The sequence below is a fragment of the Psilocybe cubensis genome, chromosome 8 (assembly GCF_017499595.1).
Source record: "Psilocybe cubensis strain MGC-MH-2018 chromosome 8, whole genome shotgun sequence".
In the NCBI taxonomy this organism is placed as follows: Eukaryota; Fungi; Basidiomycota; class Agaricomycetes; order Agaricales; family Agrocybaceae; genus Psilocybe; species Psilocybe cubensis.
The window spans coordinates 3,060,830-3,075,842 of record NC_063006.1 but is presented as its reverse complement, the minus strand read 5'-3'; the positions used below and the strand labels follow the sequence as shown (position 1 = coordinate 3,075,842).

The following is a 15,013-nucleotide window of genomic DNA, read 5'->3' as shown; positions in this document are numbered from 1 at the left end:
CTTGCATTGCACTTGCATGCACTTGCATTGCACTTGCATGCACTTGCATGCACTTGCATGCACTTGCGTGCACTTATTTTTCTATTTGCCCCTTTCCATGTGACGCAGTGAAGTAACATGGATATGTTCATCTCTGGTCATTATAACGGTACTTTCCATTTTACCTGTAACCTTCGAGGGTGTACTAAAGTTCATTGTAGACACGTTGGTTTTTATAGCCGTCGAAGTCTTGCTGTTTGAAGTGGATAGCGCAATCAACAGGACCATAATGGTCGGTGGCAGTCCCTAAATACGGGTCTTCAGCATCCAAAAGATCTGATATACGCATCTCACATACCGATATAATATTTAGGAGTGAAGCAACGTAGATGCCCGCTTGCGACAAGGGTGACTCCAGATTGTCCGAATCAAACACTGGCAAGAAGGTGAGCGCAAACATAAGCAGCACAACTGAATAAATCGCGGAAGATTCCAAGATGATGGTGAAAATGCGGATGTACCGTGTTGAAGACTGGCCGATGCCGTTGGATACTGTGCGTATTTTGTATCCGATCAGAAAGGTTGAAGAGGACGTGGTGATGACAGAGGTGAAGGCTAGTGCCGTTTTGATTTTTCGCGCAAGAGTGCTGCTTCCAGCCATAGAATACAGGGGGACTTGGGATTCCAATATGACGTCCGAAATACCCAAAACTGCGAGTTAATGATTTATATATCAATGCGTTGAATGGTATATATCGCACGTACTGAGCTCTGAAACAAGGAAAAATGACGGAAACGAAATTGCTTTCCATGACTTTCCCCAAACGTGGTAACACCTCCAAATCTATTGCAGTGCCTAATTGGATCATTTCATTTATTTAACCCTAGATGCGCATGACATACCAAAAGTGCATCCGCAATGACAATCGGCAACCCTTGTAACAACTCGTCCGCAATGTTAAACCATCCCGGAGGAGCGTAGGACGCCACAAAAATCGACGCTTTGGTGTCGCCATGCAAAACGTATGTCCAGTTCAGGATATACCACACGAGGATGAAGTAGACAAGAGCAAACAGGTATAAAATTGTGATGGTGGGTAAAACTACTCGATTGCTCGTATTGGGCGTCGTTTTTGTTACTGCAGAAACACAGTTATTAGCCTTGTCTAAGCTGAAAGAATGTCAAAACACATACAGCACACGTAGAGGGTACCACCATAGACGATAGTATATATTCCTGTTGAATTGATTATGATACGTTTTGTTTGCTGTTAATGGAACCATAAAATAACTCACCCATGAGGAAGCAATAGAGCATTGAAGCATTTAAGTTGGCGCTGATTGTATAATTTTCAACATTAGCTGGTAGGGTTACATTCAATTGGAACATGGCAGAAGATGTACGAGTACCAGTACCACTCAATGGAGCATTCCAAAACTATGCAATGTCTTATATCGCTCGGTCTCTGTAAAGATGCGTCGTCCAGAATGCTCGTATTGGAAATTTTTACACATTGCAACCCTAATTAAACTCATATTTCTGGATGAATCAATCAACAACATAAAAAATAACAAACTTCCCAATAACCGAAAACATCAACAATTCGCCATTCCCGAAGTCAACGAACATCATAAATAAAATGGTCCATCATCATCATACCCTGAAATGTCGGTTGGACACAAAGTCCTTAATAATAATATATGTTCATCATGAAAACTCCAGCTTTGTAGCATTCAAAAACAAATGTATTCTTTTCACGTGGTCAACACGACCATTTCGGAAACGTTGCCGCACAGCATAATGCCTGTAGAAGAACCATATTACCATGACCAGGGAGGAAATCTGCAACAAAACATGGACCAGATGATTGATAAGAGAGCCGTGGGTGTGTGCCTTCTGTGAACAACTATAGATTGGAGCACATTCATCAAGGAACCCCATCCCCGAACCATCTGTCAAAACCACCTAGAATGAATCAAAAGTAAATGGGAAGCGTTTCAATCTGTTTCAATGTAGCGACTATCAAGGAATGGTTGAAAGACTATCAAGCCCAGAGGTAGACACAAAACACGGCAAACGAAGAAGTGACCTTATTGAAGACGTTTTTACTACATATTATGCCAATTTTATTGAAGTTAGATAACGCACCAAGCGGTGCATTTTCTCTAAGAACATCTGATGTGTGACAAAAATATCCAACGAACTCCCGACTAGCGCGTGTTCGGCGAGGGAGTCTCACCGATTTTGATATTTTCAGTCAGAAATAAACATCCAATTTGGAAGTTTTCAAGTAAAACTGCAGATATTTATGTTATGAAAATATTACTCCTAAGTTTCACATGCAGGCACAGTACTTGTGAACGTTACGAGCATCAGATTTTCTCGGAGTCCGTAGGTGGCTGTGCACCGGGAAATCTCGGCCTGCAGATCAGGTTCTGAGCCTCTGAGCCCCTCGCCGACGCTCCTCCCAATGTAAAGTACTTACATAGAAATTAGCTACAGGTCATATGTACAACCTTATTTATTTAAAGTACGAGATTTAGAGACCTGAAGTACATTTGTGAGAAAGACGGGTGAGTGGCAGATAAGATACACTGCAACGGTTAATAAATCCCCTGAATCAGTAATGCCCGGGCATATCGGTGAACTTGCAGACAGAGCAATTTATGTTACAATTAGCTTTAGATACCATTTATCTCGACAGAGTTCAAATACAATACATCTGCAATTAATAGCAGGGAGTTCATGATGTGTAGAGGATTCGGGAGGCTATAACAACATACCATAATGTAGATTGTCTATTTCTCTAGGTCATTCGGAGAGTAGTCAATCTGACAACCTTCGACGGGAGACGGCCAGCTATTCTCTCTACGGGCGCCAATACCCGTACCCACTGTATTCCCACCATGACTAGAAACGTAAAATTCTACCCCGACGACATTAGATAGCGTGTTGGACGAAGCCGCATTGTTGGAGTTAGCGCTAGCCAGCGCTAAACGCAGGACCATCACAGTCGGCGCCAGACCCTATAAACAAAAGGCATCAAAGTAAACTCTCGGGTGACTTTCCAGCGTGTAATTGTAACGTACCGCAACTATCAACAACACAGCATCGATATACAACCCCGCCTGCGACATCGGCGACTCCGCGTCGCGGAAGACAGGCACAACAGTCGTCAGCGCAAACATGAACAGCGCGACCGCATACACCGCGGACGATTCCACAATCGTCACCACGATGCGTGTGTACGCCTTCGCACGTATCGCTCTACTAGATCTCCCTTGTCTCACAGGCCCGCCGAGGGTGTCCGAGACGATGCGGATGCGGTATCCGATCAGGAATGTGGCGGAGGATGTGGCGAGGAGGGATATGAATGCCAGTGCGGTCTCTATGTTCACGCCTACATGCGGTGCGCGTGCGCTCGCGCTTGTAGATTGGAATACGACGTATGCAATGCCCAGCGCTGCATTGCATGGAAAGGAGCAGTCATGTCAGGATTATCCGTCGTGCGCTAGCGATGGGTATAGAGACGTACCGAGTTCTGCAATGCACAGTAGTGATAGAACTGCTGCTATTTTCACAGATTGTCCCCATGCATGATAACACCTCCAAGTCTATCAAAAACCCACACAACATCTCAGTAATATCCCATTTTTGACCCCTCAACATAAACCACAAACCAAAAGCGCATCAGAAATTACAAGCGGGAGACCCTGACACAGCTCATCCGTGATATCAAACCACGCCGGGTTAACGAGCGACGCGAGGAAGATGGACGTCTTAGTGTCTCCGTGCGCAATAAATACACGGGATAGGAATGTCCAGTGGAGGATAAAGTTGACGACGGAGAATACGTAGAGCGCAGAGATGCAAGTTAGAACGATCCAGCGACCGGTACTGGACGATCGTTTCGATACTTTGATTTAGAGGAATGCGGTATGGCATCAGATACTGGTTCTTCTGGGAGGGGTGGAGGTACCTACGGTATACGTAGAGTGTCCCGGCATATACTATCGTGTAGATCCCTATTCAATGTCAATTTTTATCCACGTTCATCAGAAGAAGTTCTACTCACCCATCAGGAAATTATAGAGCATCGACGCGTTGAGAATCGAACTCAACGCATAATTCTCAACCTTTACTAGCTCAATCAAACTAGGTTGGGACATCTCAATGATACGCGAATTACAACTCCGCACAAGGTCTTATAGTTATAAGTACCATTCCAGAAAATTGAGCGCCTGACGACGACGCGACAATTAATAAGAAGTATTTACATCCGTAGCCGATACAGCCTCTGATGAAATATGTTCTTCTTATACTGTTTACACCCAACGTGAGAGTAGACCACACGTTTTGAACAGGATAGCCATCCAGCATCTCACGATATCTTCAAAGCCGACGGGGCATCAACCCGTCGCACCATTCTCCTCCATTAACATGAATGTAAACAGGCCAAAATGACTATGCTGACTACTGACTACGCATGCATCTCACCGTACTGCACCGTACTGGATGGACCGGCATCCAAAATATAATGTGACAAAGATCTGCAGAACGGAAATCGACTGAAATACTTTGGGTTTAAGCGGAGCGCACTGCCTGCGAAGTACACATACCCGGTGAAGATTGTCGGCATTTAATTATAATTATATGTAGCATTGTCGACTCGTCGATAAACCCTTAACGCAGGCCTAAAACCAACCTAGTAAGCGAATTTCCAATACCATTGTATCCTTGGGTGCAAAGGTAAGGATCCCCGTTATTGATGGAGCAGTGTAAAAGCGGTCAATCCTCCCGTTGAGCGCCTACACAGCTGTTCAATAATGATGAGTATGTTTCATGTTCAGAGGTCTGAACGTCGGCGACGGCCTCGGTATTCAATTATCCAAACACATCCAAGTATAAATAATTGCATCCGTAGTCATTGCGACCGATCCCCGCATATTAATTAACTCAGATCAGTGGAGCTGCGAGCGGCTGTGAGTCTGAAAGATAGGCGGAGCATGGGATCGCAGAAGAAATGAGCAAATCACATCAGAAAGAATCTCCTTTTCTTTTAATTCATCCACAAAGTCAATGGGTTTTGCGGGGCTTGCCTTGCGTCATCTTACGCAGTTTTATACCCCCACGTGGTACGCTAGATGGTATGACCTGAGCAATAATCAAATGAGATACAGATCCCTAGGGAGGGCTTACATCCGACAAAGGTTATGCCTCGTCAAACGAAATTACCACCCCAGGGTTCAGCATCTCATCTGATACTTAAATGTGCGTTGGAGCGCGGGGAGTTCAAGGAATGTAGACCCGTATGCGTATTACACAAGGCCAGGGACAAGAGACAGCAGGCGTTTGGAGGCCTGTAGATGGATGAATATATGCGCAAAATGGCCCATAAAATGGGGCACGATCATCACAGGCACTTAAGATATTGGAGTCGACAGATTATCGCAGAAAGACGATTGCTAGCTTGAGAGATGATATCCCCTGTGGAAGACCAAGACAGCATCCACGCGGATCTCTTGCGTAGATGGAGCATAGGATGACCGAGAAAATGAACAGACCTCATCATAAAGAGGACAGAGTGAAATGGCAATCTTTTGGCCAGAGTAACATCATTAAGACTGATCAGTTTAATCAGTCTTAAAAGCCTAGAAGAAGCGAGGAGTACGAGGCACGGCATCGATCGGATGAGATTCAGACCCGTAGATATAAGAGGATACATCAACTTGCGTCTGACAAACCCTATGCAAATGCGCATGAGTGCAGTCACAAGTAGATATCACCCAAGGGTTCAGGATCTCATCCAATAGTCGAGACGTGCCCCGAAGAGGAAGGAGGGCTGACAAGTAGTGCGCGTTCGAAGAGACCTGTATCCGCATTACACAACGAATGTGGTGTTGCCTTGGAAAAGAGTACGCGAAATAAAGCCCTGACGATCTCAGCACAAGAAAGGGCATTGGATTCATGCCAGCGAGTAAACACCGAGAACAGTGTTGCATTGACCAAGATTGGCGATAAAGGTGACATCGGAGGTTTAGTTCATCCCATGGGATGCCGGAAAACCACCAGTGATAGCTCTTACCATGACAGATTTCACTGCTGCATTTCAGTGTCCCTGTAGCATGACAGCAGAGCAAGTCACGAAAGCGGAGAGTGCACCAGTCAATCCCATGAGAGGTACAGAAGTGAAAGGGGCAAAAGATGCCAAAGCATCATTGTCAAGAGGAGAGTAGAGAGATGAATGTATGCGCCAAACCAGACCAAGAAAGACAGATATAGGCACGATGGTGGACAGCTGGTTTTGCAGAGTCGACAGAGAACCACAGAAAAGCAAAACGACGGTTCGAGAAAACATACCCCTGTGGAAGAGCACAACAGCATATATGCGCGTTTTTGGTGCATGATATGCTTCGTGGATTCAGAGGAAATGTGATTGAGTACCACAGATATCATAGAACCAAAGGATGATTCCTCCACTGGGTGGAGAAAGAAGGTACCAGCGACCAGAACAAAAAGATCGACGCAGGAAAATAGCTATAGAGGTTCACTGAGAACTTTCTTTGAAGGGCTTACCGAAAACCTCCACCTTGGATCGTACGCTGACAAATTCAGAAGCTTCTAAGAGCACTGGAATCTGAGAAAACGCGCATATGCCCAATTTGCATCGGAAAACGCGACTATATGCGCCCCAAATGCTTGTGCGCCGTACGCGCTGGGAAGCGACGGTCGAACGCGCTTGAAGCGTAAGAGAATATCGTCAACGTTATCGATCCCGCAGAATCAGAGCGAAAGGCACGGAACAGACCAACATGGAGTGGTGATGGTGTATGTAGTGGGGGGGATTGAAATGCGAAGTCGGGAAATGCGAATCTCAACTGCGCTTTTAATGTGGGTCCTCGGACGGGCCCGTGCGCGATCAACGGCTCTTGATCCGTATGATCCGCGTCATTCCGCAACCTATTTTTAGGCATATCGGACCGATTTTCATTCAGAAGGCGTCGTTTACTTGAGAAATGACCTCTAAGCCTTGTTCAAGCAGATACAAAGTATACAGAAAGCTGACTACCTCCTGTGATAAACGTCTTTTTATTAAGGTCATATTAATCTTTGTATTACCTTTCTGACCTTCCCAACCAAAAGTGTATAACTTCCTTCTATCGCGCTTTTGTTAAAATGCAAATATTCTAGGCAACATTAATGCCTATATCACACATTAATTGTACAAAAAAGGACATCAAGTGATTATTTGAGGCCCAAAATACCAAAAACAACTTCATTTCTCACTCAAGGCTATTACTCGAGGCCTGAATTTTGTCTATGCCACCACATTGCTCTAATTATCAATATGCTCAAATAGAAACCTTAATCATTCATCCACCTTTTCTATTCTCAATCCAGCGCCTAGAGTGATGTACATATATAAGAATAGAAAAGCGCCAGACAATGACCCGTTGTTGTGATGTCACCTACAAAAAATAACTACATACGGCGATAGCGGCGTTTGACGTCGAGTTTCTGAGTCTCACCTACGCGTGTTTGTGTGGGCGTCCGTCCATCACATTGGATGAGTTTTGAACGCCCATCCCATGGAGGTCATAACGATATGGATCATCCGATCATCAATCATATGTCTCCTGCACTTAACATGATACTCTCAGTGTTACTATTTTTTCGTTGATATTCGTGATGGCCAGGAACTTGTCGGTAACACAGGAAACGGTTGATGGGTAGGTGAGCGCGATACAATCACAGTAAGTTAAAAGAGTGAATGTGATGGTTATACTGGTGAGTACACAAGCCAAAAAACCAAAGGCGCGGGCGTGAACCATGTTTTAATACGTAGGCGAAGGCGGTGCCGAATCCACCGAATCCAAGGAACTCGCCGGAATATGTTGTCCCGCGAGCGGAAAAGGGGGAGCGCCTCCGACTCGGTGTAAAATTCATACTAAAACAAAACCTGCTGGCGCTCATGGGCAGTAAAACTACACCATAAAAAGTTACTTTCAATTTGGCATCCATACTCCATGCTATCGCTCAATAACATCAAGAACTACCTATTTCGGTATGTTTTTATGTTTTTTTATGTAGAAGTCACGTTTAATTGCCATTTCTGGACAGCATAAGGCAAGTCTGGTAGAAAAATAAATGACTCCCGTGTTTTCTCCTAAAATCATTGGGTCCTTATGGCTGTGTGTGAAGTGCGTTACGCTGCCTCCTTTTCTCACACAACTGGTTAAAGCAGTACCTTAACTCCCCTTTTATTCATTGTCGTCATTCGACTTTGTGCGCCTGGTAGTTGACATGCTGAAAGGCAAGAATAGTACACCGGGATGGCTGTGCCCCATCAATTCAAGCCAAGCCAAATACTGTGACCCGACTGCGCACACTCACGGGCACGGAGCGCGTTTGTGCGTTTTACGGCTTTATATATATTCAAACCCGTTGGTTGCTGCGTTTCTCCATCTACGATACGACACACCCCCTACCCACCTACTTCCGATCCACGCGATTGGGCTGTGAAGCACGACGACAACGACCACTATAACGACCACCTAGACTGATTCTGATGCAGCATCGTCACCAAATCTAACCCTTCATCACATCCACTATCAAACCCATCCAACGCAGCAATGTCCGCACCACCAGTCCCACCGAGACCTTATGAACTTTCCTCTAATTCATCTTCTCATATCCAAAACCCAGGCCCGCCCCCACCGCTTCCACCGCTCCCACCCGAGATCCTGCGGCAAGCCGAAAAGTACGACACACCGAGCCAGTACGAGTACGAATCGCCCCCGCACTTTGAGCGGCCGATGATTGCGCCCCGTCCGCATCGAGTTGATAAAAGTATACCTGTTAATGTGAGTGGTTAGATCCTGCAAGACAAAACGAGACCGATCGTCCTTGTTAGATGGCACGTACGCTGGACGAGCAGCTCTCGCAGTCCCAACCCAGTACCAACGAAATCAATTACAACCCTGGATTCATGGTCCTTTCCCGCCCTCCTCAACAAATTTCCCAATCCCAACAGGGCCAGCAGCACGCGACGTGGGTCGGATCGCCACAGCCCGTGTCCGACACTGATCTGCACGCATCGATCGCGAGTCTGTCGCTCCAATCCAGTGTGCCTCTTACCACCACAAGCAACTCAAATATGGCGACTTCCATCATCCCGCCGCCTCCACCGCCGACTATCCAGGGAGCACAGACGTATTACGCTCCTGGACCGTCCTCACCACCGCGTCTCGCCGCCCAACCCTCCACATCGACATCGACATCAACATCATCATCAACAACTTCACAACCCTCGCTAACGGCACCCCTACCATCACTAGTCCATCTCGCCGGGGCCCTCCCAACCATCCTCGCCACCTCACCAGCGCACCCACCACATCTCACCATCGCCTGGGTACGCGACATCTTTTTCCTGCTCCACCGCGCACAGGGTGCACCGACCGACCCGCCCGTGGGACCCCTATCCTCATCACACTCGTCCCGCGTTGACCCAGAGCTAGCGAGATTGGCGGAGGAGGCTGTGGGCGTGGTGCTATCGCTTGCCTCATCATGGTCTCCGCCGCCGTCATCACAGGGCAAGAAAGTGGACATGCCGCCACATGTGGCTGAAGCGATCGCGTACCGCGCCCATCTCGCCGCAACGGGCCTCTTCCCCGCGCGCGTGCCGCATAACCCTCGCGTGGCTTTTCGAGACTACGAGGCGGCTGCCAGGGGAGGGTACGGCGCCGCATGGTTTAGATTGGGGAGAGATTACGAGAACTTTGGAGATGAGAAGCGGGCGAGGGAGTGTTTTGAGCGTGGGGCAAAGATGGGAGTTGAGAGTTGTGTTTATGTGCGTGCTTCTCCTTTTTATTTTAATTATTCTAACGATAATCGTGTAACAGCGTCTAGGGATGGCCCACCTCCTAGGCCAACTCGCATTACCCGCATCCCCCGCCACCGCACTGCCGCTACTCCATCGCGCTGCCCTCCTCTCCTCGTTGCACACGCCCCAGCCAGCATACGTCTATGCACTCCTCCTGCTCTCCGAATTCACATTGCTTCCTGCTCCTTTACCACCCTCTCTTCTCTCTTCCTTGGTCTCTCTACCACCTTCATCTGGACCGCTCATTCCTGTTGGGTCCAGCCCAACTCTTGAAGCACGAAAGCACCTGGAAAGAGCAGCGTATTTGCACTTTCCTGCGGCCCAGTACAAACTCGGTCACGCATACGAGTTTGCAGAGGCGCCCTTTGGCTTCGACCCCGTACTTAGTGTTCAGTATTACAGCTTGGCGAGTGAGAGTGGGGCGGAAGGGATGGAAGAGGCGGATATGGCGCTGAGCAAGTGGTTTTTGTGTGGGAGTGGGGGAGCAGGTCTTGCTCACGGATCCGTAAGCCTATTTATTTCATCTTGAATATGATGCTAAAGACGTACAGGATACCGTTGGAGGATTTGAAAAAGACGAATCCCTTGCTCTTCTATTTGCTGAAAAAGCTGCGAGAAAGGGATTACCGAGCGCAGAGTTCGCAATGGGATATTACGCCGAGGTCGGTGTTGGACAGGTGCGTGATGTGAACAAGGCAATTGGGTGGTACGAGCTGGTGAGTTTAATTGAATGGTCATCGTTTCGAGAGGACATCAACTAATACTCTCCTTGTCACAGGCCAAATCCCACGGCAATCCGGACGCCCCAGGACGCCTTCTCGCACTAACGTCCTCCTCGACACCGCATACGCTTACGCGTGCCGAACACGCCCAAATAACTGAGCAGAAGCTAATAAGGAGACGGACAATGGCCGCAAGGAGGGCAGAGGAGGAGCCAGTGAGTCCGCCATGGGAAGGGAAGGTATTCCCCAGTATGGCGAGTGCAGGTGTTGGAGGAGAGCAACAGTTCGGACAGCAACAACAGCAATTACCGGGAGGAATCCAACAAGGACAAGGACAGAAGAGGCCGGACGGCCGAGCGGTCGTGGACTTGATTCGCAAGAACTCGATGGCTCACGCAGAAAACTCGCAATCGCAGGGCGGGGTAGGGACTATATCCTCCATACCTGTTGGAGGTCGCCTGCCGCCATCGCATTCGTCGTCACTCTCTGCTTCTGGATCGTACAGTCAGGGGTACCCAGGGACGCAGCCACAAGGCTATGGAGGACGGGATGCGTCACCGGCGAGGGGGAGATACGATTCCTCTGTTGGCATGGGTGTAAACAGCCAGCATGGAAGGATGGCGAGCCCGGGACGAAGAACACAGAGTCCTGGCGCGGCGAGGAGAGCGCAAAGCCCCGCACGACTTCCGATTGGAGGTGGAAGCGTTCCTGCCAACGCGCCGTCGACCAATTCTGGGTCGCCTGGACGTCCTGCACAGGCTCAAGGTCTAGGGGGACAGGCAGGACAAGGGCAAGCACAGGCGGGACAGACGCAAATGCAAAGCAAACTCGAACGCATGCGACTCAATAACCTTCCCAACTCAAACTCTAATACGGGATATGCAGGCGGCTTTGACGACCTGCGCTCTGCAACTGGTACCAGCGCGGGCATTGGCAATTCGCCCTATCCGCCATTCTCCGCCTCGGCGTCCAACTCAAATCCAAATCTGGGTCGGTATACTGGTGGAAGTGGAAGTGGGCGAAATACGCCCTCGCATTCGCATGGACAACCACAGTCCCAGTCTTCGCCGCAATCACAGGCCCAACAATCGCGCCCGCTAGCGCAGGGACAGTCGCAAAAACCGCAGGCGACGCATCGTCCGAGCGCGAGCACCATCAACAGTGTAGGAGATGGAAACGGTGGAGGCAAGAGACCGCAGACGTTTGCAGAGATGGGGATCCACGGCGCTAAAGTGGAGGATAAGGATTGTCGGATTATGTAGGGTCGTGCGTATGGTGAGACTTTTATCAGAGTTCGATTTATGGTCGGGCGAACGAGGCAGCGAATGGTATAATGGACCTGCAATGCTAAGTGTGAAGTAGACGCCAATTGGACTTGATTTAGAATTGGACTAGGATATGAACTTGGATATATTATAATAATTGTGATCATCCACTTTTTCCTTACGTTCGTCGCTTCATTTTATTTGCTTTTTTTTTCAATCGTGTTTGTTTGTGATATAACAAGACCTCTCGCTACTATTCTAATCAAGCTATTCCTATTCCGCTATTCTACAGTACACTAATATAATATTTTACTGGTTTTACGCGTTGTACTCCTGGAATTTTGGTTTCTGTCATAGTCATAAATTTATTACAATCACACTTGACGCTTGTAAATGTAACATGTAATGCTTTCCCGTGGAACCTGGTACCAAAGAATGGGATGAGTAAGTTTCACAAAAAAACGATGTATGTGTGAGTAATTACATATGTCAATGCCGTTACACAATTTGTACACAGTACGTACGTCGGACCGGGGGGAGAGTTTGCCGATTACGAGTCTTTACGTAAGTAAAGATGAGTTCTTTTATCCCCACAACCCAGCGAGCAAAAATGTCCTCGCCAATTGTCCCCATCAAAATATTATTGATGCGATCAATGTCGTTACCGCTATTGGTATTTTCCTTAGGCGGTCACCGGACCCTCTAAGCAACCCCTTTCCAATTCATTCTACAACTTCTTTTTACCATTGGTTACTTTAAAGGTTGTTTTCGATTTGTTTTGATCGCAATGTGAATGTGCGTTCCCATAAAATTAATTATACCCAACAACAATAGTCCTACTCAATTCACTTTTTTGCGTTGTTGTTTAATTTTTAAAACCATGTGGAACCATCTAGCCAACGTGCTGATATATTGTACTAATACTTAGAGATGGAACAAATGCACTCTTTGAACTATGGGTCTGAAAGGTTGGAAATAGAACTGTGCAGGCACACACGTTCCTTGATATTGGTAGCTTCATCAATCAGAGTTCAAATAGAAATAATTACGTGTTCTTGGGTTCTGGGCGTTCTGTACTATTTGAATTTGATTTTCTGATTCATGATCGTTTCTCACGCATACCAATTTGTTCTTCCCCTACGTTGGGCGTCTATCGGCTTACGGTTAATATATTTATTGACGTAGTATAGACAATGCACTTTTCTCCGCACTGTTTTACCCATGGCTTCCGCGTTATCCCCCCGTTTCCAACAGTATGTTCACTGTTTTATCTCATTTGGTTATTACTTATTTTTTAGAGTCTTTCCGCCTCCCATGGACGATGTGTACATGGATCAGATGGATCTGAAAACCCTCTACCATTTCTCTTGGACTTGCAAGGAGCTAAACAACCGCGTTTTGGGCTATATGCGCCACGCCTTCCGTCCCAAAAATTTATTTGCTCCTATCTTCAAACCCAATGAACATTTGCTGTTTTGTCTTCTCCAGTTCAAGACTGGCCTGGTTATTTCAGGTTCCACCGTTTTGCATTTTACTTGTTTTAGTGGTCCAACGCAAAGTGTGGCATGACAAGACTTTACATCTCACAATTGTATAAAATATTTTTTAATCTAGATTTATATAACATAGTTAATATATATTAATATGTTATGAATGCACAGCCAGATACTGGGCAAGGTTATGATTAATTACTATGACTTAGGTCTACTACAAGCTTAGTTGTGTCAGACACAAAAAATAGCTGCACAGGTTATAAGGCCTAATTGTAAGGAAGAACTTGTCTATTATAATTTTCATACCTGCTAAATATTGAAGAATTCCAGATCTGCTGGGAGAATCCCGTATGGAAAACTGATGGAAGAATGCTCATGTGTATGGCTGCCCAAGTGGGAACATATTTCCCATAAATATAATTTTCTTATTTTTGAAAAGTGCATCAAGAGTGAAACAATATTGTGTGCAAAAACATTTGTTTGGTGCGCATATTTCTTTTTGGCATAGTTTGATGTTGCTGTGAACACAATTGGCTGTGTGGAAACATATTTCAAGCATAATTTGCAAGTGTTAGTGCATTATTTCTTCCCCAAAATACATTCAATGCATGGAAAACATTATTCAAAATGACCATCTCTTGACCAAAGTGGCCAGTGCTCAATGCAAATTGAGTGTAGTGACCGTGGGAATATCCTGCGTACAGTGTGCGCAGGATATTCCCACGACCTGCTTATTAATTCACGGCCAGTACAAACACCACAGCAAGTAAAATATAATAAGATCATCTAAACTAGGACTGAAAATAATTATTATTGCCAAAAATACTTGTATTTTACCTAAAGTATATGCAATGCATCTCAGTAATATATCAGGAATTACCAGAGAAGTTCAAGTTGCTCAATGCAAAGTGCGGCAACCGTGAGAATAACTTGCATACACTATATGCAAGTTATTCCCACAGTCTGCTTATTAATTCATGGCCAGTATGAACAGCACAACAAGTTTAATATGACAAGTTATTTGAAGTGGCATTAAAGATAATAGCTAGATACATAATGTTTATTATTCTTTATTCTATGCCACCACAGTCTGCTAGTCATTCATGCTAAATTTTTTTTGATAACAATAAAGCATTCTATTTACCTCTACTTGCCGTTAAAGGTGTATAAAGCATGCAAAACAGTTGGTATGTAATTGATTGTGACTAATTAATGGCCTTAAATCAGTTGAATGAGGTCATTATTATAAAATTTTTGGTTATGAGCTATGATTATCTGTGTCAAAATGTTTAACTTGCAATTAAAAAGTCATAATGTAATGGTATCTAATTTTGTTTTCTACCATATGGCAGCTAACCTATCTACCTAGCTAATATCTAGTATTTTAATTTCTATATCCCCTTGGTAGGAACAAAAACTAACAGAAATTCTATGATAGTAACCGATTATTAAGTCAAGCATACCGGTTAAGTAAAAAACCGGTATTAATCACGCAATTTTGATGGCATCAATGATTTACTGATGGGGACAATTGGCAAGGACATATTTTTGTACAGTGGGTTGTGGGGATCAAAGAACTCGCTTTACTTACATAAAGTTTCGTAATCAATCGTGCTAATATATGGATTCCAGGTGACATGGACATGTATGTCGAGCACAGATATGCTCTT

The 15,013-nt window shown here is 45.8% G+C and overlaps 3 protein-coding genes across 3 annotated transcripts; 1 reads left to right on the top strand and 2 right to left on the bottom strand.

Annotated features, from left to right (window-relative positions):
• Nucleotides 1-184: 184 nt before the first annotated feature.
• Nucleotides 185-1,279, bottom strand: JR316_0009427 (uncharacterized protein; the record flags this gene model as incomplete). Its single annotated transcript, XM_047895130.1, has 5 exons — nt 185-690; nt 745-823; nt 883-1,118; nt 1,175-1,216; nt 1,276-1,279. The coding sequence occupies 5 exons, from the start codon at nt 1,277-1,279 to the stop codon at nt 185-187; spliced, it is 867 nt and encodes a 288-aa protein (XP_047746589.1).
• A 1,499-nt stretch (nt 1,280-2,778) lies between these two features.
• Nucleotides 2,779-4,149, bottom strand: JR316_0009426 (uncharacterized protein; the record flags this gene model as incomplete). The annotated part of the gene is made up of 6 exons (XM_047895129.1): nt 2,779-3,006; nt 3,070-3,443; nt 3,516-3,594; nt 3,661-3,896; nt 3,964-4,005; nt 4,056-4,149. 6 exons carry the CDS (start codon nt 4,147-4,149, stop codon nt 2,779-2,781), a joined length of 1,053 nt encoding a protein of 350 aa, XP_047746588.1.
• A 4,464-nt stretch (nt 4,150-8,613) lies between these two features.
• JR316_0009425 (Chitin synthase regulatory factor 4) lies at nt 8,614-11,847 on the top strand (the record flags this gene model as incomplete). Its single annotated transcript, XM_047895128.1, has 5 exons — nt 8,614-8,844; nt 8,895-9,830; nt 9,883-10,368; nt 10,415-10,579; nt 10,642-11,847. 5 exons carry the CDS (start codon nt 8,614-8,616, stop codon nt 11,845-11,847), a joined length of 3,024 nt encoding a protein of 1,007 aa, XP_047746587.1.
• Between the last annotated feature and the right edge of the window lie 3,166 nt (nt 11,848-15,013).